Genomic DNA, 24,374 nt, shown 5'->3' with positions numbered 1-24,374 from the left:
CTGGATGAATGTGGAGTTTCAGGTTGCCATATGGTGACTTATGCATAGCATCAGAAAGAGTTTGAGACTAGGAGAGAGGAGGCCTGGATTCCAGGACTGGCTCTAGCATTAACCTGTGATCCTGGACAAGCTGATTAGTATCAGATTCAATTACATGTGATAAAAAGAAAAAAACAACAACAAATGCAATAGAAATTTATAACTCTTTTACATAAAAAACGGTCTGGAAGGAGGCAGTCCAGGGTGTTATAGTGGCTCTGTGATCAATAGAGACCTAGACTTCTGTCTTTCTGCCTCACTGTCCCAGTATAGGTTTGTTTTGTTTTGAGGCCTCATTGAATAACATGGCTGCTAAGCTCCAACCATCACATACCTTCCACGTCACAGAAGGGTGGAAAGAGACAAAAGCTAAAAGCACACATATTCTCTTTTAAAGGATTTTCCTTGATGTATCATGCAATACATTTCCCTCTGCTTAACTTAGTCACAGAACAGCCACGTGGACACGTGTGGGAAATGTATTCTTTTGTTGGGTGGAAATATGCCCAACTAAAAACCAGGGTTCTGTGTGCAAGGAAGAAGAGAGGAGTGAATACTTGCATACGGTGAGCCATCATTCTGCCTCACACCTTCGTACATTCACTCACCACCCCCCTACCCCATCACTTCTCATTTATGCTTCCCCCATCCATCTTTGCCCATTGACTCACTCTCTTATTTATTTACTAACTCATTCTCTCAAAACAAATTGCATTCACCAGGTAACATTTGTGAGAGTCAAATGCCATATTAGATAAAGAAAATAGATGGGAATAGGAAACCTTCCCCTGCAGAGCTTATAGACCACAAGAGAAACAGAAGAAGGCATGCTAACTAATCATTAAAATGCACGGTCATGAGCTTTAACAGCCACATCAGGTGCTGCTGGAGCACAAAGGAGGGAGGTGAGATTGTCCATGAAGCATTCTCCCTCCTGCTCTTGGTAAGGGAAGGGAAGGGAACCCCTGGGAACGGAACTCCCCAAGGAGCATGGGTTCCAGGCAGAGAACTTTGCTCTCATTCTCCCAGCGCAGGCAGCTCTGCCCTGTGCAAAGCCATCCTGAGAGGCCAAGACAAGAGCCTTGTCAGTGTGGGATCTGCCACCACTGAGAGTCTGGAGAGTCAAGTTGAAGCAGACATGCTGGGCAGCTGTGCAGAGGCAGCGGGCCCGGGGAGGAAGGGACAGTCTCCCTTTGTTGGAGGTGGTGCCAGGAGGAGAAGAGCAGTGCAGGCCTTATGGACTGATTCTAAGCTTCAGGACCATTGGGTGTATTCAGCAGCACCTAGGGCCCCCTCATTTACAGATCCCTGCAGACACCTCTGCCCCTGCCATTGAAGCTAGGACTCTTTCTTTCCTGGACTCAAAATTGATCCCTAAGGGAGACCCACAATCCCCGTGAACCACCTGAGAAGTAGCTGGGAGACGGATGCTGACCCAGCTGCCCTCGCTTCTTCAGCTCCTGGTAGAGCTCTCAGAGGAGTCTGTGTGGGGGCTCATGATACCGCCTGCGCCAGCCAGTAGCAGTGACTATCAGAGCAGTGACAATAGGCTTTTTGCACACTTACGAGTCACTGCTGACTTTAATTCTTGCTTGTAATCTGGAGTGTCCCAGAACTCTCCGCTTCTCAGGACACAGGATGGGGGAAGGGGTGAGGTTTAGGGGTATGGTGTGGGGCTGAGACAGGACCCAATTCGGTGCACAGGCAGCGCCTTCTCAACACCCTTGCTGGGGAGGAAGGACAGGTGGTGCATTGTCCCAGGAAGGACACTGGGCCCCGAGTGGCAGGGCACGCACGGTACCCAACAGGAAGTGTAAAAAGCACGCCTTGGAAGCTGCCTTCGCAGCCGAGGAAAAAGCGCTGTCTGACTTTGCAAACCTAGGAGATAGTCCCTAAACCCTGAGCACTTGGCTTTTTGCAAATGTGTGTATGACAGCGGTGTGAGTGAGAAATCCGTGCTCTTGGGGTTAAACCACCGAAACTTGGGAGTCATCTTTCACAGCACCTGGAATGACCGGCCAGCACGATGGGGGTTTCTCAACTGCTGCAGCGGAACCCCCTGCCTGCACACCTGTGGGAGGGGCCGGTGAGGGTCTCTGTGCCCCGCGGTGTCCTGTCTCTTCGAGGTACGTGCCCAGGACTCCACATCTATCCTGAGAGCGGAAGCCCCACTTTCCCTCTTAAAAATAAACATGCAGCTAGCAGAATTGGGGCTCTGGCACCAGATGAGATGAAAAGCAGGATGGGAAAGGTCACCGCGCTTTGCGGACAGTTGTGAGGCTGGAGGCAGCGGAGCAGAGCCTGTGGGTGGGGGCACTCACTTGGATGGGCCTACGTTGGTATCCCTGTGTTGCCACTTGCAAGTTGTGTGCTTTTACCTGTCTGAATCTCAGTTTTCTCATCTGCGGAGTGGCCATAACAGCGTCTGTCTCCCAAGGGTGGCTGTGAGGAGTAATCGGTCTGATGGATAGATGGGGAGCACGGTGGTGGGCGCATAAGAAAGGTTCTGCCTCATGGTCATGATTGTTTATGTCCCACATTGGGAGGGACTGCCGTGTGTCCTCATGTGACTCTCATCCACAGTGTTTGTCACAGAGGATGCAAGGGAGGTTGGAAGTCCCCCAGCCCTGTATTCCAGGGAGCCATCAGCTCAGAATGGGTAAACGGGTCATTTGAGGCATGACTGGACATAGATGCACGTACTTAAGTTCTGTTTCTTCTCCTCTCTTCTTATACTCTCTACGAACTTTTAAACGTTCCGCGTGAAGACAAAAACAGCAATTAAGTCCCAGTTCTGCATGTGTGCGTGTGTACATAAGCATGTGTGTATGAATGAATGAGAGAAAGAGAAGAGGAAGAATATGGGGTAGTTAGGATTTAGTATAAAGGGAAGCTGACCTGGCAGAAGCTCCTCACTGCTGGGGGCTGAGGGACCAGGTTAGGATTGAACCCTGAGCCCTGCAGAGATCTGGCAGCCAACTCCAGGCTGCATCCAACACACCCTGACCTTGCCAGGGCAGGTGACAGATGGAGTCTTCAAAGCCAATGAGTTTAAAAATCCATTTCTCTCGCAGGGTTTCTGGATGGCTTCACTACACACTCAAAGGTCAGCCAATACAGCTCCCTTTACTCTCCATGATGTCAAAGGCTTGGGAAGCTGTGCAGACTCCCCCAGAGCTGGGTGCCTGGGACTTGGGGACATAAGCAGCCCCTCCATGGGGCCTCAGGAGGTGACGGAGCTCCTGGAGCTCCCACCACAGCCCCCTGTTTGGTATATCCCAGAGAAGATGGTGTTGGCCTGGCCACATCCCAGCACCTTTTCCACCCTCCTGCATGTGGAGCTGGCCTCCATCATGAACCCCAGCAAGAGTAATAAAAATAGCTCCAGGTCTTCATGGCTTCCCACTGTAGTGCCGCATAACCTCTGCATTAACAAGTAGTGACCTGGTCTCATGGGAAGACCAGACATAGACACTATTTGGCTAAAAAAAATTTTACTTTTCTAAAAGAGTGAGAAGACAGAATATCCAATCAGAATATATAGTGAAGATCAGCAACATTATCCTGACTGGCAGAGGTACAAGATTCTAAACCCCAAAGTCCTACTCAAGTTGTGCTTAGGTATGGATAAGTCTCCTCTCTCCAAGCTCAGGCTTTCATGCATATATGTATATGAGGCTAACGGGGTTCTGCACCCAGCTGGTCTGCTGCTCTACAGGGCCACCTCACAGAGCCCAGTGCCCCCTGCAACTCAGAGTTATGCAATCCCCATGCAACTGAGGGACCCCAATCACTGAGGGACAGGTGTGACATAGTACACCTGTCTGGCATGAGCAGAGTACTCATCTACCACCCTCTGGAGCCTCCTTAAAGGTGTAAACTTACAGCTGTAGAACTAAAGCAAACATCGATTACCCAGACTCCCCTGGGGGTTACACGAGCAGGCCCTTGAAACCAGTTCTGGATAGTATCCATCAGGTGCCCAGCAGAGCCTGCCTGGAGTCTTCGAGGTACACACATTCCCGGGAGAAGCCATTTGATTGCCCTGGTTGGGTCTCCCCTGGCCCAATTTGCTGTAGGTCAGAGGTCTTAGAAAATGTGAGCCAGTGCTCACTCCAGCATCCTGAGAAAGGCCCAGGCAGGATGGAGAAATTGATGCAGGCAAACCCCACTGCTACCCAGATTGTGAAGTGAACGAGTCAGAGGCTTTAGCACTTTGGGCAAATTGTTATTTATAAAAGATTGAGGAAACAGGAGTGATTCTCCAGAAAGGGGAGGGGTTGGCTGGAAAGAACCAAGCAGGAGATCAGTTTCCTATCAAAGGAGTTTGGGTCTGTTGCAGGGCTTGGGTCCCGGTGAGGACTAGACTAGCGGAGAAGGAAACTGAGACTGGTTGGGGGTGGATCGTGGACCGAGGAACAGGACAGGGAGAGCCCTGGAAAGTGCTGCCATTCAGAAGCAGGAGGGACCTGAGCTGCCTCTAGCACCCCCCTTGCAGGTCTCTGGAAATACCATGAATCCAGTTCTGGTAAGTAGGGCATGAACTGAGGCTGGCGATCACATGCTTTGCCTCTGAAGGGGTGGCTCAGGAACTGGGTCCATGAGCTGAGCATCAGCCTAATGGGTGTGTCAGGAGGTAAGAAATGGAGATGAGGAGTCAGTACCTGAAGGACCATGTGCTAGCACATTCTCTTCGCCATGTTGTGACATCCCCCCTCCCCACATACATAATCCAACAGAAGGCCTCAGTGTCTCAGAGAACAAGATGCTTGTTCTGGATGGGAATTGAGAGAACAAGCATTTAAAGTACATTAAAATAGTGTAAGGAAGTGTTAATTTCTTTATTCTCTAAAATGAATACCATCCTGGTAAGGGAAAAAACATAAACTTGATCTTGCCCATTGATGTTTCTGGTCTTTTCTAGATTATTTCAGTCTCTCTGGGTTAAATATTCAGTCAAATATCATGTTCAAATTCCCTGCCAGAGTGATTTCTCTTCTTCCTGGGGGCCTCTTCTCCTTCCTCCTTCCCAAGCTGGTGTCCACGTGTAGGGAAGCCCAGTGGCAGGGATGGACTGCGCACTTTCATCTCACTGGGGACATTGTCCTTCTTGTCTTTGGCCATCAGATGCCACTGTTACTGCCCGTGCTGAGGATCTCTGCTCGTGGAACTTGTGACCTGTCCTCACAGTACAAGCCAGGCATGATTGCTTCTTGGGAGTTTGGCCCCTTCAAGGCTAACCAGACCCGAATTGGCCTCTTGCCAGCCCTACAGATCTCTGAGGTCTGGCCGCACATCTCACTTGATGCCCAGCCTAGGAAGCCTGGGAAGTCTTTGCAGCCCTTGGTATGGGGTCACTTCCCCACTTGCTGGACCTCCCTTGAACCCTGTCAGCCAACAGTCACCTCCTTTCCACACCCTCCAAACATCGGGGCCACATCTGCCTTCAGCCTCCTCCTCAATCCACCTGAAACTTGGGATTTCGGGCCTGCGGTCAGGACCTCACCTGAGAGCCACTCTTCCCCTCTCCCTATCTCTTCTGCCAAAGGCTCTCTACTTCCTCCTCCCAGCTGGTGGAAAATTCTGTAACTGAACAAATGTGAGTCTGCTCTTTGGTGAGTTGCAGGTGGAGACTACACCCCAGGGAGTTGTCACACGAAGGAAACTTCATTTGCAGCAAATACGGAGATCACAGGGAATAACTTCCAAAGCTATGACCCGTCCCACCCACCAAGCAAGGATGAGCAGGTTCCTTTTATTTAAAGTTTAGGATAAAAATAAAATACAATAAAGTTCAGGATGACTGTTCGGAAAGGGGAGCTTTGTCCTCGCTTGTAAAGGCGGACACAGGGTGTGCAGACATCCTTAGAAAACATGCCTGTACGTTCATCCTGTTTGTTAGTACAGCTTGTGCTCCTTTTAGGGGCCGACACTTTGACATTATAGTGAAGCAGAGGTAATTGTCAGACAAGGAGAAGGGGCTGTGGGCATGCTTCTGGGGCGCGAGAGCAATATAAACTGACTGAAGTCTTGCGCTCCTTATTTTGGAGCCCAAGGCAGGGCCTTGCTTACTTTTGAAACAGCACTGGCGGTTTTACCAGTGACTGATTGTCTCTGATATGGTCAGGTTGTTGTTTCCTGGCCTGGTAGACCCTAGTGGTTTTTGCATTTCCTTGTAATTCTTCCACCTCCTAGGAAATTCTGCAAGAAGTGTGCTGGTGCTAGTAGATCAAGGAAAACAGCTGGAGACCTAAAATGACTTCTCTTAGGTCACTGAAGCTATATCTCATCTTTCTTTTGGGGGGGGGGCCCTAACTCCTTGTGCTTACATTTCCTTTATATCTAGCACGATTCCTCTCTACTTATGCCTTATGTTCAGATGTCCAGGGTTTCCTCTCAACATGTACAGCCAACATTTGGAATTTTAAGTATATCTCTTTTCTCTCAACAAGGCCCAGCTTTCCAGATTCTTGTTTCTCTTGTTTCATGAGGGACTCGCTGATGACTGACCTTGTGTTATTTGCCCTTGGCTTATAGGAATCTATGGCATTGATTCATTGCATGGAACAACATGATTTGCAGAGAATGGAAATACTACCTCTGTTACATAAGCATTGAATTAGTACTGATGAATGAATGAAAGAATGAATGAATGAGACATATAGTGAAAGCATTTGAGTTCCTTTAGTTTTAGAGTTCCACAGTTTTCCATTCAACAGAGTCCAAAGTAGGAGTAGTTCAGGGCAAGAAGTAAACAGTATGGACACTGAATTTGCAGTGGGCTGTTCAAATGAAAATGGCCCTTATTAAGCTCCAAGTTTTGATTAACTTTTCTCCATTTAGAAGGATATGAGAAGAGGTCATTTCCTCCCTTTGTTCCCACTGTTTAAAAAATCGAAATTCAACTGAGTAAATGTAAAGATCTCGTTGGCTTTATCCAGTGATTCATGAATTGGGCAGCATCCCATCTGGCAGATAGAAAGGAGTTCTGAGGAGCTATACAAAATGAAAGACTTCGGTAGGCAGACAGGTGAAGCAAAGAATTTGTTCTAGGAGAGTGGATTGTTTCAGGCAAGACCACCTTCCTTTGGGGGAAGAGAGGGGTTAGGCAGGTTACCTCAAGAGTGTTGACCAGGTAAGTCCAGATTGACTGGTTAAAGGTCACATTCCTGGGAGAGGTTGAAACTGCAGTTGGGTGAGGTATTAAGTCTTGGTTTGCTGACATGGGGCTTTAGCACAAGTGACTCCATTTTGAGCCTATTGTTTCTTTTTCTTTTCTTCTTTTTTTTTGTAACTGCCATCTGGTGATAGCTTTACATTTTGAGTGCAGTTGAGAAATACTCAGAACAGTAATGAGGCACCATAGTAAATCATGAAGGACCCCCTCAAGCTGATGGAGGTGGCCAGATCCTAGAGTACTTCAGTGTCTTCTTTTATAAGAAACAGACAGAGGAAGGAGAAACACCACAAAGATGTCTATGACGAGTGGTAGACAGATGCATCCTGAGTGAGAACTGCTCAGGAGGGACAAGTACATGAGTCCATAAGTTGGCTTTTCTCACCAGGGAAACACTTTAGCAGAGGTTTTATATAGTGTAATGATTTGCTCCATCTATCTGTGATGATAAAAAAGAGAAAAGTACCAGAAAAGTATTTTTTAGACAAAATAAAGGACTTATAATTGAGATTTTTTTTCCCAGAAAATAAACTATTTTTATTGGTGAGATTTAGCATGCCAGGATCCATAAAACACCTACAGGGCCACTGAAGCAAAACCAGTTGCAAAGAATATAAAGATATCCTACATGTTTGGGATCTAAAAAACATTAACAAACCTTTTAGAATCTGTGCCAATTGTTACAAGCAGCCAGAATGTCGTTTGGACAAGGAGGCATGGCTAGTGTTAATGGGACATCGGATTTCCAGCTGGTGGAGGAAATGGTCAGCAAACAAAGCCAAGAGTACTCAGTAGTTCCCAAGCAAGTCTTCTTTCTTGTACTGAATTAGCTGTACCAAAAAAAAGACACTAAATATTTTCTCATCTTTAGCTGGGATGCAAAATCAGCATTCTTCCGAGTATCTGTAGAGATAGTGATCATACAAAACATGGAAACATTTGGGAGTAACACTAGAGGTATAAGAGATAATAATAATGTGTTAGAAAATAACATTTTCTGCCTGAACAAAAAGTCAACTGCATCTTGACTCTCCTCTCATTCAAAAATGACCTCGCCCCAGCAGTCACTGCCCTGGAGCGCATCTGCTGCACACTGGAATAGTAATTAAATCAGAAAGTGGTTAACAATGGGCTTGGGCCTTCAGCAATCTTCCATCTCCAGGAATGGCATTCAGAGGTGATGGTTTATACGGTGGGCCAATGGGCCAGTTCTTCCCCATAGACAAAACTCACTGGAATGGTTCCTGCCAGCCTCTGAAAGAGCCACACCCCCACGTGATATCTGGGGGTAAAAGGGAACTTCCTGGGTGAAGGGGCCTGGACCAAGGGTAGTGCATCTTGGGAGAGGATGGAGGATGTCTGGAGGGCCACTGAACCTGGAAGTCTTTCAGCTGTGCCTGTTGAATGCTGCTTCCCAAATACCACCAGATCAACTGTTGATAGGGCAAAGTTGAGTTTATTGCCTGCCTGGTATGGAATGGGGGAGCTTGGTTAGAACTGATGTGATAGCTTAGGTAGACACAGCAAGGTGAGGATCATGAGGCCAAGAATAAAAGAGTTTGGGGATGGGGTGCCTGGGTAGCTCAGTTGGTTTAGCATCCGACTCTTGATTTTGGCTCAGGTCATGATCTCAGGGTTGTGAAATCAAGCTCCACATCAGGCTCCATGCTGAGTGTGGAGGCTGCTCAAGATTCTCTCCCTCTGCCCCTTCCTCCCCCTCCCGCCCCCCACCAGTGTACACACTCGTTTGTGCACTCTCTCTCTCTCTCAAAAAAAAAAAAAATTGGGGGGTATAAACTTGTCTTTTGATGCTAAGGAAAAACCAACCAATGGTCTTTTGAGAACTCCCTGTAATGAGCAATGATGTTATTTGCAACTTTTCTCTCTCTTGGCAAAGGTTTCTAGGAATAGTAAAGTTGTGTTAATGAAGATAGTAGAATAGTAAAGTCAAGTTAACATAGAGCATATTCTATAGACAGTTAACTGTCTTGGGGTAGATGGCTTTTTTTCTCACACCCCAAGAATAAGAAGCAGGAGAGCTGACAAGGATTTTGCCCAGTTCTGCAGGTGCCGACAGACAGTGTGAACATTTATTAGTTGCCTCCCCAGCATCAGCCCTCCTTTCTGAAGGCTCTGATTTCTCACTGGGGATTCTGGGGAGCCTGACTCCATCCTTGGTTCCAGTGATGAAACTATGACCTGGTCCCAGGCTAAACTAGTCAAGCCAACCATGGGGATTAGCACTGCATAAACTGATTCAGTCAGAGAAGATTGGAGAACATTTGGTGTGAATGCTTGGACAAAGATGCTCTCTTTCCTCTTGGATGTAAACAAAGAAGCTATGGCCCTTTTACATCTCTCAAGGATCCAGGCTCAGGATGAGGCCAATCCCATGGATGGCAGAACAGAGAAAGAAAAAGAATCCAGACCCTTGATCCTATGGTTGAGCTGCTGGATCAAGCCTTTCCTGAACATAGTGTTACCTCTGACCCTTGTGAATATGTAAGCATATAAATTCCTTTTATTATGTAAGCAATATGAGGTAGGATTTCTGTTGTTTGAAGCAGGAACATCGTTCCTGGGATGTTGGTAAACACCCATCCCACTCCTGACCCATTTGGTGTTCCCCTGGAGTGAAGAGAACCATTCCCAAAGCTGCCATGAGATCAGCTCTTCTATCTTGCTCACTATGGTATGTCTAATACCTAACAAAGTGTGTGGCACATGGTAGACATTGAGTGAAGTTTTCCTAAGGAAACATCATCGATGTTTGGTTGCTTAGCTCACATGTTGAAATAGTCATGGCTAAAAGAGAGACTCTCCGCTCTTAATGACACAAAAATACTGTATAAAGTTAGGGGGAGGAGCACCTGACTTTGGCTCAGGTCATGATCCCAGGTCCTTGGATCAACCCCACATTGGGCTTCTTGCTCAGCAGGGAGTCTGCTCTCCCTCTGTCCTCTCTCTCTGTCCTGCCCCCCCCACTCATGTTCTCTCTCTCTCTCTTTCTTTCTCTCTCTGTCTCTCTCAAATAAATGGATGAGATCTTTGAAAAAAAAATTAGGGGAAAACTGCTTTCCTTTTGTGTTTGTATCATATTTTGCAAAGGGAAACTCAAACCCTATATGGACCTGAAGGACCTGTGGGCTGCTCTGTATCTGCTGGCGGCTCCTTGGGTTGATAAAGGCAAAGTTCTTCAGGAATGAAGATCAGTCACATGCCTGTCATTTCCCATTGATAGCCCCTACCATGGACTACAATTCTTCTGTGAAGAATGAAAATAAAAATCTCTACTCTTTTGATAACAGTATTTTAGCAGCAGTAACATTATCTTTTAATCCCATTCTTATTTATTTTATTTTTATTTATGAGCTAAAGCTCAGTTGTATGTTCAAAGCCTGTGATCAGTAGTGGTAGAATTACATATTTTCCCCCATTTCAAATCAAGTCCAGAACATGAAATGTGATGACACTGATCATTCAAATGCTTAGAAATAAGGAAATGGGGTGGGGGGGGACTCACTGAGCAATTACAAAGTGCAACTTTAACTCTAAGGTTTAGGGTGTAGTACCGTGAGTTGTGCTCAGACTATTAGAAGGAGAAGCAGTTATGAATGAGGGGCAGGAAAACAAAGATGCACTTTTTCCCCCTGGGTAACTGAGGATCGGAGTGTGCTTAAATATTATACATATTGATGGTAAATGTCCAGATTTAGAAAGTTTACTAGAAAAAGGTCATAAAGCCAATCAAGAAAATGCCATCCAAAGAGATTCAAATTGACTAAAATTAAGCAATGTAAACATTCTGAATTTTCCTTCCTGATATTAATGCTTAATGAAGTCTCTGAAGGGGGTGTGGAGAAGATTCAGAGTGTTTTTAGTTGGGCCTTATCTACATTCTCTCTGTTGCCTGGAGTCATGGTCACATTGAGGAGCAGAGCTAAATCGGAACAGGCAACACCTACTCACAAGGGGAAGATGGGCATGGAGCCCGAAGTGTCTGTAACTAAGATATTGAGGTGGAGCGTCGAGTGCTCCCTTCTTAGAAGCTTCCATACAGGGGTGGTGAGTGGAGCCCTCCATTGGCAGTGACTATTGCTGCAGATTCAGCCTCTAACCAAGAAGCCCAGAGCCAAGGCAGGGATCAGGACAGGCTTCTGTTAGAATGATGGCAGAGCTCTTCATGGCAGACTTTTAGGATCGAGGTAGGATCCAAGCAGGATCTTAGCTTGGCAGGCTGGGCCCATCTGGTGGTGGAGGCGAAGGGTGTGGGAGTTTGGCTCACCTCAGCATGCAAGGTCCAGGAATGGGTTGAGAGCTGAGGCCCCTGGAAGATGGCGTCACAGGACTTTGAGGCATATAGGGCGGCCACAGAGCTGCAGTTCCGCCTCTCCACGTGGAGCCGCAGGGTGAAGCCAACAGTCCATTCATAGGTGAGTAGCTGGGAGTGACAGAATCTGACCTTGCACTTGCATTTTAAATTTTATATTCCTTAAAGTTGCAAAATGGCCACTCCCAGGATTGGCACTAATGGCTCATATCCTACCTTTTTTTTTTTTTTTTTAGATTTTATTTATTTATTTGACAGAGAGAGACACAGCGGGAGAGGGAACACAAGCAGGGGGAGTGGGAGAGGGAGAAGCAGGCTTCCCGCCGAGCAGGGAGCACAGTGCGGAGCTTGAACCCAGGACCCTGGGATCATGACCTGAGCCGAAGGCAGACGCTTAGCAACTGAGCCACCCAGGCGTCCTGGCTCATATCCTACTCAAAAATAATGTGACAGTTCCGTTGCTTCTCAAGTGTGGAACCAAAGTATGGTGTGAATGTGGGCATACCTAGAACTAAACCTTTTATCAGGAATAAGGCTCCAGAGATCCTGGTAGCAAAAGAAATAGTAACTCAGGGGAGCCCGACACCCTCAGGAAAACAAGCGGAAATCTGGGATCGTGCAATCACTCACGGAGTCCAGCAGAACCTAAGCCGTCCCACCCAGTGCGCCCGCTGCACCACCCCCGTTCTGTTGCTGCTCTCACACGTCAGCGGACAGCAGAGTGTTACCAGCAAAGGCCTTGGGGAGGATGTGCTTTGTTACAGGGAAATAACTCTTAGCTCCAGCTGTTGCTGCAGATGAGATGCTTGAAAGCCAGAAAGGGAATAACGGGCAAGAAGAGGACCTTTGAATCACATGGGAGTCTTCAAGGGCTACTCAGCCCAGAAGATGTTCTTCTTACTACTTTAAGCCACTAATTCTCTAAAGCCCCCAGCACAGATGCAGCAGCTTCCTTCACTGTCTGCAGATGGTGTTTGAGTTCACGGGAGCCCAGGAGACTGCCCCACTGCATAAGGACTTCCTCAGCAACAGACACTAGGGACGGCGTTAAGAGCCTGGAGAAGGCTGGCGAAAGAGAGACATGCTGGCCCACTGGGGTGGGCTCCCCACGATGAGCAGGGATCTTCCTGCCGAGCAAAGAGAGGGAGGACGGACACATTCAAAGGCATGGAGATGTGGACGGAGGGCTGGTGCCTGGGGCAGGGGAGTTCAGGATGACTCAAACACAGGGTCCCTGGGGGTGGAAATGAGGCCCGAAACAGAGGGACAGGCTTGTTCATCCATTAAGGAATTTGAACTTTCTGCTGGGGATAGTAGGGGCCTTTGGAATGATTTTAAGAAGAGCTGCAGCATGCCCAAATCTGTGCTTCAGAAGGATCACATCGCCCATCTGGAGGAGCATGGACGAGAGGGATGAGGCTGGGGGCAGACGCCGCTGTAGGGTCTGGGTGAGCTCTGCTCGTGCTCAGGCCTGAGTAGAGAGGCCGCAAGTAGAGAGCTGGGCGGGAGGGAAGTCTTACCGAGGTTTATGGGAGGCCCGGGAGGGAGGGGAGAGAGGGGTGATATCCAGGCCGCTCTACTGACCGGATGGATGTGGAGTGGTAGAGGAGGGGTAGGGTGCTGGCGGGCAGGAACGAGAGGATGGGGAGCTGACAAGGAGAGGGGGGTGAAGGAGTTTCAGTATGTGTGCCGAGCGCAGTGACGTTCGACCCCGTGCATTCTAAAAGCTGCTCCTCTGGAAGATATATCGTGCTCACAATTAAGTGACTTCAATTTTAACCATCTGCTCCCCCCCACACACACACACACAGACGCGCACACACACTCACGCACGCATGTGCACACTGAACTCCTACCTCCTGCCCTTCTCTTAGCTGGCAGCCAGTCAGATTCGAATCTGGGCCCAAGGCCGTGGGAAGAGGGCAGGTTTGTTCGCCTAGTTTTGAAGTGAAAATGCCTATGCTCATAATCTGCTGACAAAGGCTATTTAGCCTGATTGTTAAGCCCCAGGTCCCACTAGGAAGAGCATGTCAGAAAGCTCTGAGCTTTACCAGCAAAAGCTCTCCCTGAAATAAGGGAGGTTGCAGGTTTTCCCACATAGCTGGTGTATCAATACTGGGGAATCCAGCCTCAGCTGTGACCCTACTGGGGAAAGAGAGACTGTCCATTCACACAGGCTGAGTCTTCGAGTGCAGCCCTCTCCCACTGAGGCCTAGAGTGGGGACTGAAGAGATAATTCTGGAACAGCAGTCATCAAGGGGCTCAGACAGATGGGTGTCCTCCAAACAAGGAGTGGGTGAGGGAGCAAGGACTGGAGAGAGGCACAAGGGGACAGAGTAACAGTGTGTTACTGTTGTGGTCAGTGTCAAGTTGGTGTCATGGAGCAGGCCAAGACAAAATTTGGGAAGTTAGCAAGTTAGTAAAATCTGTTCAAGTCATTGTCAAGTTAAACTTAATGATACTTTAAAATCATTCCTCAATACTATGCCCATCTCTCTGCTTTCCTTCAAATTTCTCAAATATCTTGAGAGGAAGAGAGCACTATTGTGGTTCCATATACATGGGTTGGTTGGGCTGACTACCCCGAGTTTTTATGTCTATATGTCTCCTCCTCTCAAGGAGAGCAGTTTCAGCGGAGTGGTGGCATCTGGTGGCATCCAGCCTGGAGAAAGAGGAGGAGTTAATAAACACAGACAACTCTCTCATGTTTCTTGGCTGAAATGGGAAGGCAAGGGACAGGCCAGTCACTAGGCAACGATGAAGGCTTTCAAGAGTGAGATTTTCTTTCTCGGAAGCAAGAATTTGAGCATTTGTATAGGCAGAGGAAAAGGCCAATGGGGAAGGAAAGGTCAAAGATACAGGGGAGAGAAGGGATGACGGGTGTGTGGCCATTCACCTGGAGACACATGGTCCTGGGCCTCTGCCCAGCTCCCCTCACAGAGCACACAGGTGCTCCTCCCTCCTGACTCAGGCACAGCGTGGCTCCATCTTGCCTTGGTGGCCTATGGAAGCAGATGTCACTCCATAGGCAGGGTTAGGAGTAGCTTTGTGCAGAGCACCCAGGATTTAAGCAGTGCCTCTTTCCACCTTCCCTAATGACCAGAACTGAGGCCCAGATGATCCCCTAGGGTCTCCAGATCCCCGGGTTTCTTCTCTATACCCCCTGTGCACTCCCATGTCCTGAAAGCAGCTCTGCCCTTTTCCAACCTGGCTCCACCTGGAAAGGGCCTCTTTCTCCACCTGGATCCTGCTGAGCCTTTTGCCAGCCTCTTCCCCATGCTCTGCTCTGCACTTTGAAACTGACCCTTCCGATCAACTGCACCCTGTCCTCCCATGCACCTCCCACATCCCGCCCCTGACACTTGAATAGGCATGCCACAGCTCTGCCTAGTCTTCATCTCTCATTTCAGCATCAGCCCTGATGCAGAAGTTTCTTCCTGCTAAGTCCTCTCCTCCTGGCTCTAATTCACAGCCCCCACCTCCATTCACTTCCAGCAGGTCCTGCTGTGGACAGTCTTTGAGCATTTATTCTAAAGTCCCAAAGGGCTCAAAGTTGATGCCAGAGGCTGCCCCTCCCAACTCAGAATACAAACACTCACTGTGCCCTTTGGGCCTTAATCAGACAAACGCTAAGACATTGGAAGAGATGAAACAGCCTGAAAAATGTTCCTAAAAACCCAGCTTAACAGAGAAGACAGTGTTGCAGGAGAGAATGGAAGAAATCCCACCAGCAAGTGGAGGCACTGAGGCACGTACACCATAGAAGAGGAGAGGTCACTCTATCACTGGGGTTTCCTAGTGGTGCGAAACCTTCACCTAGAATGTGAATTTAACCTTCTGGGGAGATTCCTCTGTTCCAGAAAACAAGAAGGAGGCTAGGGGGAGCCAGTGTTGGAGCTGAGTGTGGGCTGATAGAGAGGAGCATGTTTGATCTCATGTAGCCTGTGCTGATGCCATTGGGGCGGCCAGGGCTCAGGAATGCTGGGTCGTTCCTAGCAAGGCTGCCATGGAAACGTTTGATGGGAGTGTACCCCCTTGACCAAGCCACAGGAGCTTCAATCAAGCGACACTAAGTCAGAAGACAGGCTAGGAGGCGAGAGGTAGAGCTATAAGCTGAGATTGGAGAGGCTGATCAGACAGACTTCAAGGTCGGAGGTCAGGAAAATGAAGCAAGGGTGGGACACAGAGCAGCTGGGAGGCAGAGCCCTGCAAGGGAATTGCACTGAGTATGTAACTCACAGTGCCTGCCCCATCTCAGCCACCCCTGCATGCATACACAGCTCCACCCCTACCATTTGTTGAAGAAGCAGTCCTAATCACCATGGTTTATAAAATGTATGGGGTGATTGGGTCAAGAAGGGCACGTGCTCCCAGCAGCCAGTCTATGGGCTGCCCAGTAACATATGACATGGTCTCATGATACCCCAAAGTGGATTGGGTCCATTAGATACTGCCAGTGACCCTGCATATGTCAATAAAATGAGGCATCAGCAGGACTATGAAATAGAGAGAGGCTTTAGAGGTCTTTGTTGGCCACAGAAAAACCACATTCTAAGTATGCTGAAATTGTAGTGAGTAGAAGTATATGCTCAGTAGAAGATGAAGAAGCCAGTTGGTAAAAAGAGAACAGAACACAGCTGAATTCAGTTAATAGTGGAGCAGAGTCAAGATACGGAAGTTGTGATGCAGAGGTTCTAGGAGTTACCTTGGACCCAAAACTCCTGCTCAATTGGTCATAGGATCTACGCCTACCAGGGTTCCTGCTCTTGATCTTCTGTGAGAATCCATTTCCATTATTGTCCTGTGAGTGTTTTCATGATAAATCACCACCACCGTCCCTAGCTAAACCTTTTTTTTTAAGATTTTTATTTATTTATTTGAGAGAGAGAGAATGAGAGATAGAGAGCACGAGAGGGAAGAGGGTCAGAGGGAGAAGCAGACTCCTCACTGAGCAGGGAGCCCGATTTGGGACTCGATCCCGGGACTCCAGGATCATGACCTGAGCCGAAGGCAGTCGCTTAACCAACTGAGCCACCCTAGCTAAACCTTTTTATTGAGCTACCTTGACTGAGTCTTTATTCCTTGCAACCCAAATACTTAGCAGAACATCTATGGACTTGGGGCTGCCCAGAAGTACATTTGGTGGATGTTGGATTTGGGCCACTCCACTTGTTGTCACATAGTTTGCCATAGCCTACCAGTGCTCAAGATGAAACCTGAAGATGGTGGAAATCTCCCTCAATAGAAAAGAAGCTAGAATGAGTAGAACAATGCCCAAGAGAAATGAGGTCTATCCCATTGAAAGGAAGCCACAGTTTCTGGAAGAGAAGCACAGATGAAGGAGAAACCCCAAGAACTTGAGTGTGAAGAAAACTGTGTGGAGGGAAGCTTAAAAACACCCTGGTTGGTGACTCCCTGTCGTGAGGCAGCTGCGGATGAACCCGGAAGATCTGATGGCAAGATGACCTCCTGATGGTCAATAAGATGTAATAAAGAGTCAGCTGAGACTGGTCAAATTTACTGTTTCTCGTGAACCATAGACAACCCACGAGGAACAAACATGGATACATCTTCAGAGATAATGGTTTTGGGGTGGGAAAATGAAAGACTTGAGAATGTAAGTGGTATTTTCCTTACTTCTCCCCCCTTGTCCTTTGGAACTCTAGAAGGAATGCCTCAAAGATGATCAATGGTTGCCTCACAAAATCAGGCTGATGTTTAGGTGTGGTTCTGAACCATGACTGAACATACTAGAAGAAATCATTTTCAGCCAAGAATGCAGATCTTATAAAGACATGGGGGAACTAGCGGTTGATTAGCTAATGCCATCAAGAGGATTTAAAAGTGAATACCAGGAGGAAAAGAGAAATAAGATGACAAAACAGGTAATACACCAGACTAGTCCCTATGGATGATATTAAGTAGGATGTGGGAAAAAGAGTTTTTCGGACCAGGGGTGTCAGCGATACATGGAAGGTAAGATCAGAAGCCCGGCCGTAAGTGACCAGCGTTCTAATGTATCCCACACAGAGAACAAGCACAATAACCCAGTGCAAGGTCTGTGGACTCGCAGGCACGTCAGCAGACCACTTAGATAGAAACGGGCAGGTTGGTGTGGAAAGGAAAGCCATGTACCTGAGGCGGAAAACTCATTGAGAAGGATACACGTGGTGCTCAGCAGAGTGACCCCACCAAGGGGTGATCAAGGGGCAGCGCTCTCCTGAAACAAATCGTAACACTAGTGCAGAGGCAGAATCTCATCATGAAGGAGAACCCCACCAAGGAGACAGGTCCTGGAAGTCTTCTTTGGTTAAAAACAAGAGGATCTGACAAGCCCTTGAGTTGCTTTGCTGGCAGGATGTATCAGAAGACTTTGGAGGTGAAGAACAAGATCCTGCCACCAACTGAATTAAACAATGAGAAATGTATCATCTGCCTGAGGAGTTAGACTTGGACAGGGCTCAGGGATTGTAGATTCCCTACGGTGGTTAATGACAAGGTCAGGAACTCTGGATCTTTCCAGGCTGCTGTGCCATCTTCCCTCTTTGGTCCATCTTCAGGTTGGTGGCAAGATGGATGCAGCTCTAGGCCTTGTGTCCAGACATAAAAATAACCAGAGGAGAATGCACTTCTCGATTTTTGTTGGGAGCAAGGAAAGAATTCCTCAAGCCCTCATCAGACTTTCGCCTTACATGCCATTGGCCAGAAGATGCCAATTTTTGAACCCGTCACTGGCAAAAGGAATGGGACTATGTGGGCCAAACAGATCCAACTCCAGAGATGGATCCTCTTCCTGGGAGATGCACAGGTGCGTGGGGAGAAATGGAAACCTGGCAAATTCAAGGTTCACTTAGGAGGGAGGAAATTAGGGAGGAGTGGGTGCTGGGCAGGTAATTAACAGGGTGCTTCATCTCATCTTCTCATAAATGTAGACAGTGAGTTCAGGTCAGAAAAAGTGTATATGAAAGTAAGAAAGAGAAGAAAGAAAGAAAACATGTAGAAAAACAAGAACTCTTTGGCAAAGTAGAAGTAATTAGGCCCTTGGGGAAAATTACCGTATCATCATTGAGATCATGGTAGTGAAAGAGATCATGTTGGGATATGGTCAGATTCTGTCATCAGCTTTCAAATGAAGATTTTCAAAAACTCAGAAGAAAAAAATAGGGAGGCATTTTCAATTGCTGGGAGCCTAGATAGACTCCATATATTCGGAAAGCTCTTTACAATGCTTTCTGACTGTGCAGTCACAAATGATAGGAAGGGAAGGACTCAGAAGAAGACATGCCTACTGACGTTTTAAATGGACATGGACAAAGGCTGAAAAGACCACCGTAGGGAAGGTGCGCTCTTGCCTTTGTCTTACTACCTGGTCTCGCTCTCACCACCTCGCACAATCCGCATCCTTCTGCCTCCCCACTGCACTTCCACTCTCTAGACATATAGACCCTGCTTGTCTCACCACTTCCCGAGAAGCCCGCACCAGACCAGTACTTAGAAATCGGGTCTTCTGTCTCCACTGGGAAGCTGGGCTTCTTCAAGGAAGCATGGACTTGACCCAGGGCCGCATGTTTTTCACAACTGGGACACTTGGAAGCATCATGGAGCAAATTTGCCTCCACGAAGGCTTTGGTCAAAAAACCTGAGGTTATGTGCCTCTTCATATTCTCCCGGGCTAAGGACCTCCCAAAGCTCCTGACACTCAGAGCACCCTTCTGAAGGGACACGTATCCTACCTCCCACTTGGGTTAGCTGGCCATGTCACACCCACTGAGGTGCAGAGGCCTTCCCTTGATTTGAAGGACACTGTCTTCCACCCTCAGGCAGATTCCCTTCATACTGACAGGAAACACCATCTCCTTGTCCCCTAACCTTCCAACTGCGAATCCCTCCATTCCCCTGAGGTCCACCCACAACAGCTCTGGGCTCCATTGTCCTCCTGGAAACAAAGCATTTTCTAGCCAACATGGGCACCACAGGACAGCGAATCAAGTCTGCCGCCCGCGTTTGCCGGACCAGCAGCCCCCACTGAGAACCTGTCCAGGTGAGAGGCAGTCCTGGCAGGCAGCTGTGGCCAGTGCCCCACCTGCTTCCTGTCACATCTCTGCACGTGCCGTCAGCACGCAGTGCACCAGGGAAAATGGACTGAGATGAGGAGCGCTTCCAAAAATCTGGCAGTCTGCTGGTTCCCACACCTGTGGGGGACCTTGGGAGCATCCCTCCACACAGCCCGATCTGGTCTTGGCCTTCTCCTACTGCTCCTGAGCCCAAAGCAGGATGGGCGGTGGTATCAGGCCTGACTTTGAGGACACTTGTCACTTTAAGAACCAGAGCCCCAAGAGTAAGTCTGAGCTCTGGGAGCTGTTCTGCACGGGGCTTGTGCGGCCAGCCCCGTGACTCTAGACTTCTTCCCTTGGGATCCTGCACATCAGCCCCTCGGTGCACACACTCTGGCACTGATCCCCAGCCTCTCTAGCCACCCGCTCAAATTGGTCTCCCTCCTTTAGGGCGCTGGGCTTCGTTGGACTCCTGTCGGCAATGTTCTCCTGTGTGCCTCCAAGTGTCCCCAAATATTCACATGAATAATAGGACTTTGGCCTCAATGCCCAGCGATCCCCAAAGAGCAAACCTCCCTCTCCTGGGCATCTGCCATCAGCTCTGCTGCCCTCCGCTGGCCATCGGCGTCAGTGCAGGTAACCTTTCAGCGCTCTGATGGCTTTACTGAGGCTCTTACTCAATAAACACTTATTTAGGGCCACTCTGTACTACGCAATGTCTAGACACTGAGGATTCGGCGATAAAAACACATGGCACTTTCTTTCCAGGAGCACAGACGAGTGAGGAAAAGTGGAGAGAGAAAGAGAGAGAATGGGAACCTTTGACTTTCCCTCCGGTAGTAGGGTGTACCAGTCCTGTCTGCCTCCTTCCTCCCTAGCATGTGATGGTTTGTTTTCATTGATAAACCAGATATTTCTGAGCAGGTGCCAAGCATTCTGCACTAGAGATAGGGTGGGGGAAATTCTAGCCCCATTCCGCCTGGGCTTTAGAGTCTGAGGACATAGACACAAGTAAGCAATCAGATTGTTTGATAACACTTAGGGTAAGCATTCCCTTTTGCTGGGTTCTGCCCTGTTCACATCTAGTAAGAGTCCTGCACGGCAATGATCAGGTATGGGATCCCTAGTTTGGGGGCAGAAGGAATGAACCAGAGAGAAGCAGAGCCTGGGCACATGACGGGCATCCCGGGAAGTGCTGAATGCATGCCAGAGGCTACAGATACCAGAGGCCTGAGAACCAAGCCCATTGCCTCCAACAGGCTCTGAGGCAAGCAGCAGCTTCTGGGCCTTCCGTCAGCTCCAGCGCATCCAGCCCTTCCTGACACTGTCTTGTCCCCAGCCTCATCTCCACATGCTGGTCCAGATGTGTGAGATCTTTAGCAGGTTCCTGCCCAGGTCAAGGATAACCCAAGCAGCATGGTCCAACCCTGCAGGAGCCCTATCTGCTCTGTTTGCCTGCGAATACCCAGTCCTTCATGCAGCACCTGGCCTGTAGGAGGCACTCCACAATTCTGCGCTGGGTGTTGAATGAATACATGAATTGAGCATAATTATCCCGGCAAGAGCTTAGCTTCCGCAAAGCAAAGCCTTTAGTCATGGTTGGACTCATTTGATCAGTGGAGACAGCCATTTTGGTTAATCCAGACCTGGATTTAAAACCCAGTTTGGTGTATTGGCCCCCAACAGGGTGTGGACAGCGCTGGAGTGACGGTCAAGGCCGGGAGTGCAAAGCAGTTGTGAGAACACATTCCCCAGGTTTGGGGGACGAGCCTCTCTCTGCAGGGGCTGTGCCCCCTTTGACGAGTCCCTGGGGGCCCCCGTGCTGCTCGTGACTGACTTTCAGTCCGTCTGGCAGGGGCTTCAACACATTTTGCTTAAAACTACAGCTGGTTTGTGATTTCGGCCTCAGACAGTAATTACAACGGCCAGGGCTCCTTGGAGAGGTAATTACGGAAAGGATTCAGCACATTCATTTTATCTACACACTTAACCATCAATTAAATCATTACCGCCTAATCCTATTCCAGAGTCTAGAAATGTTCTGTGAATGTATAATTTTGAAGGCATAAAGTTTGTTTTCAGATGGTTCTAAGTGAAAAATTGCCCGATTTCCAGAGCGAATGGAGGCCCATGTGTGTGTGCTGCCCCCGTGGAGGCAGAGCCGGGATATTCTGGTCTTGCCTCCCTGGAAGTCAGCCACAGGAGGGCCAGGCCCGACTGGACTGGCAGGGCGGTGCCAAGCTCTGCCTTTGACCTCCCGTGGAGTTCATGATTTTCCCCGAGCAGGATTACTACAGGGACTTAGAGGTCAGCTCTTGGGGACAGATGGGAGGGTGGCTCATTTTCCAACAGGCTCCCAGGAGGGATTTGTAAGAGCCCTAGGCCTCCACCCACTACCTGAAAGCCAGGGATGAGGTCTCTTCACTGTGGGAACCCAGGAGAGCATGGTATGAAAGACACAAGCTCGAGAGTCAGACCACTAGGCTCCCGTTTCGGCTCTACCACTTCTGAGCTGTGTGTCCTTGAGCACGTTTCTGAACCTCTCTGAGCCTCAGACTATTCATCTCTGTAACAGTAATAGACTTTCCCAAATGGAGCAGCTTGAGACTTAATGAGAAAGTCACGTAGCGTGTTTGTTTAACACAGTGTCTGCCCTTAGCGGATGCTAGGTGAATTTTGATAATTGTTGTTACTTAACATACAAGGATGTCCAGGGGAAGGAGAGAAGCAGAAGGGAAAACCAGACTGTCCAAAATGTGTTCCCTCAAGGCCCAGTGGCCTCTGAGAGCAGGTGGCCCCGGGCCTCAGGCTTCACTGCCCAGCTTGGACTTCACAGCCATGCCCTCAGGCCTCAGTCTCCCTCTGTGGTGACCCACCCAGGAGCTCCGGACCGCAGCCTCACTCTGTGCCCCTTCTGCCCTGATCATGCCCTCTCTTGGCTCCCACTGGCTCCCAGAACAAGCCTGTTTTCCTCCTACATCTCCAACTGCCCTTTTCTGTCTCCTGTATTGAGTTGGTGGGCTCACCGTTGGACACAGTCATGCCCCAAGTTTACGTTTTAAGCCACTTTCTGTTTCTTCTATGCCACACAAAGCAGCTTTTGGGGGATACTTGATGCCAGAGAGATAGTTCTTTTAACAGGCAGGGCTTTCAGGCCGAGCCAGCTGTTAAGACTCTGTACCTAGAGTGGGGATCGCAGAGGCGCTGTGTGCACCACTGGGCCCTGGGGACGTCCCCTGTTTAGAGGTCAACATTTTCGGACTGCCGCCCCACTCCTGGCCAGCCTCTGGGCTCAGCCTGCCCCACCCTCCTGGGCACAGTATATGCCCTTTCTGCTGATGTTGCTAAAAAGTCCGACTCACGTGGCCAGCATGGCACTGACCACAGGGCTGGCTTTGCTCCCGGCATAAGCAGCAGTTACGTGGCAGCCCCAAGCTGGGAAGCAGCCCCAGGCGCAGCACCATCCAGGTGCCAGACCAGCCTGGAGCACCCACCCGATCCTACAGCTGTGCAGCCAGGGCTGCAGGGAAGGGAGAAGCTCCCGGCCAGTGACGGCTCGGAGCAAGGTGTCCAGTCCTTACATTCATAGATGATCGTGGCTATTGATAGGAAGACTTAAAGTGAAGATCATTTTTTAACGACCTTCTAGAGTTGTAAGAATTAAATTAGTTAATAAATGTAAAGCACTTAGAAGAGTGCCTGGTGCCTAGTGTATTCTCAATAGATATTAATTATTGTCATTATTTTTTTAAAGATTTTATTTATTTGACAGAGAGAGACACAGCGAGAGAGGGAACACAAGCAGGGGGAGTGGGAGAGGGAGAAGCAGGCTTCCCGCCGAGCAGGGAGCCCGATGTGGGGCTCGATCCCAGGATCCTGGGATCATGACCTGAGCTGAAGGCAGATGCTTAACGACTGAGCCACCCAGGTGCCCCTGTTGTCACTATTAAAGGAGAAGCCAGGCTCCACGGGGCTTATAGAGTCCTGGCCAGAAATACTGGGCCGACCCTAACCCTTGTGCTTTGGGACCCCTCGGAGGGGCTGCTCCTCTTGCCCAGGAGTGTCCAAGCACAGTGACCTCATGACAGCTCCCCTCTCCCTGAACTCAGCATTTGGTACCATAGGCACCACAGGGCCGTCCCTGAGGAACCTGGATCCTGGCGCTGCCCAGAGGGAGAGAAGGAAAGGCCCTCCCTGCCCATCTTCCCCCAACCCCCACCACTCACAAGGCCTCTGCATTGAGTCCCTCAGGCAGAAGCAGGAGTGGGATGCTCTGTGAGCTCCCCGTCCAGGGGCCCAAGGCTGGTACACTGGTACCTCCCAGCCTCTCCTCCCTTCTTCCTGGGTCATGTGAGGAGGTGGTGCCCACCCTGCCTCTCTGTCTGTGAGCCCACTTGGCCTCGGTCATGCCCCCAGGCCTCTTGCAATGACTCCTGATTAATAAAATGCCCATCCAGTGGACAGGAAGGACCCAAGCCTCGAGAAGAGCGAGGGAAGGAAGCATAGGGCTACACTTGACACTAGCACCACCTGGGATACCCGCCCTCAGTCCCAGCAGAACCCGACCGTGACTGCAACACAGCTGTCACTCTTGGGGCCAAAGGGCACACATACCCTGGTGTCTCTCTCTTTGGCCTATGGGATCTGGCCACATGGAAGTTTCTGTGAGGCTGCGGGACAGGTAACACTGGCTGACGGAACTCAGCCTCCCAATGCTGTGAGACGTTGTGGTTTGGGGTCTGACCGGTCTCGACCTTGAAACCAGAGCCCCCTT

The 24,374-nt window shown here is 49.1% G+C and overlaps 1 protein-coding gene across 1 annotated transcript in view; it reads left to right on the top strand.

Annotated features, from left to right (window-relative positions):
* SYT9 (synaptotagmin 9) overlaps window positions 1-21,095 on the top strand; it is a 184,314-nt gene extending 163,219 nt beyond the window's left edge. The window contains exons 7-11 of the mRNA XM_088017500.1: window positions 5,167-5,385; window positions 18,107-18,354; window positions 19,367-19,587; window positions 20,105-20,236; window positions 20,860-21,095. Of these exons, the coding sequence (XP_087873626.1) occupies window positions 5,167-5,385; window positions 18,107-18,354; window positions 19,367-19,587; window positions 20,105-20,236; window positions 20,860-21,095 (1,056 nt within the window). The remainder of the gene's footprint in view (window positions 1-5,166; window positions 5,386-18,106; window positions 18,355-19,366; window positions 19,588-20,104; window positions 20,237-20,859) is intronic.
* The last annotated feature ends 3,279 nt before the right edge of the window (window positions 21,096-24,374 follow it).

This window comes from Eumetopias jubatus, unplaced genomic scaffold, assembly GCF_037043125.1.
Source record: "Eumetopias jubatus isolate StellerSeaLion01/CBP00866 unplaced genomic scaffold, mEumJub1_p1.0 scaffold_13, whole genome shotgun sequence".
Classification (NCBI taxonomy): domain Eukaryota; kingdom Metazoa; phylum Chordata; class Mammalia; order Carnivora; family Otariidae; genus Eumetopias; species Eumetopias jubatus.
This window is presented reverse-complemented; position numbering and strand designations above follow the sequence as displayed.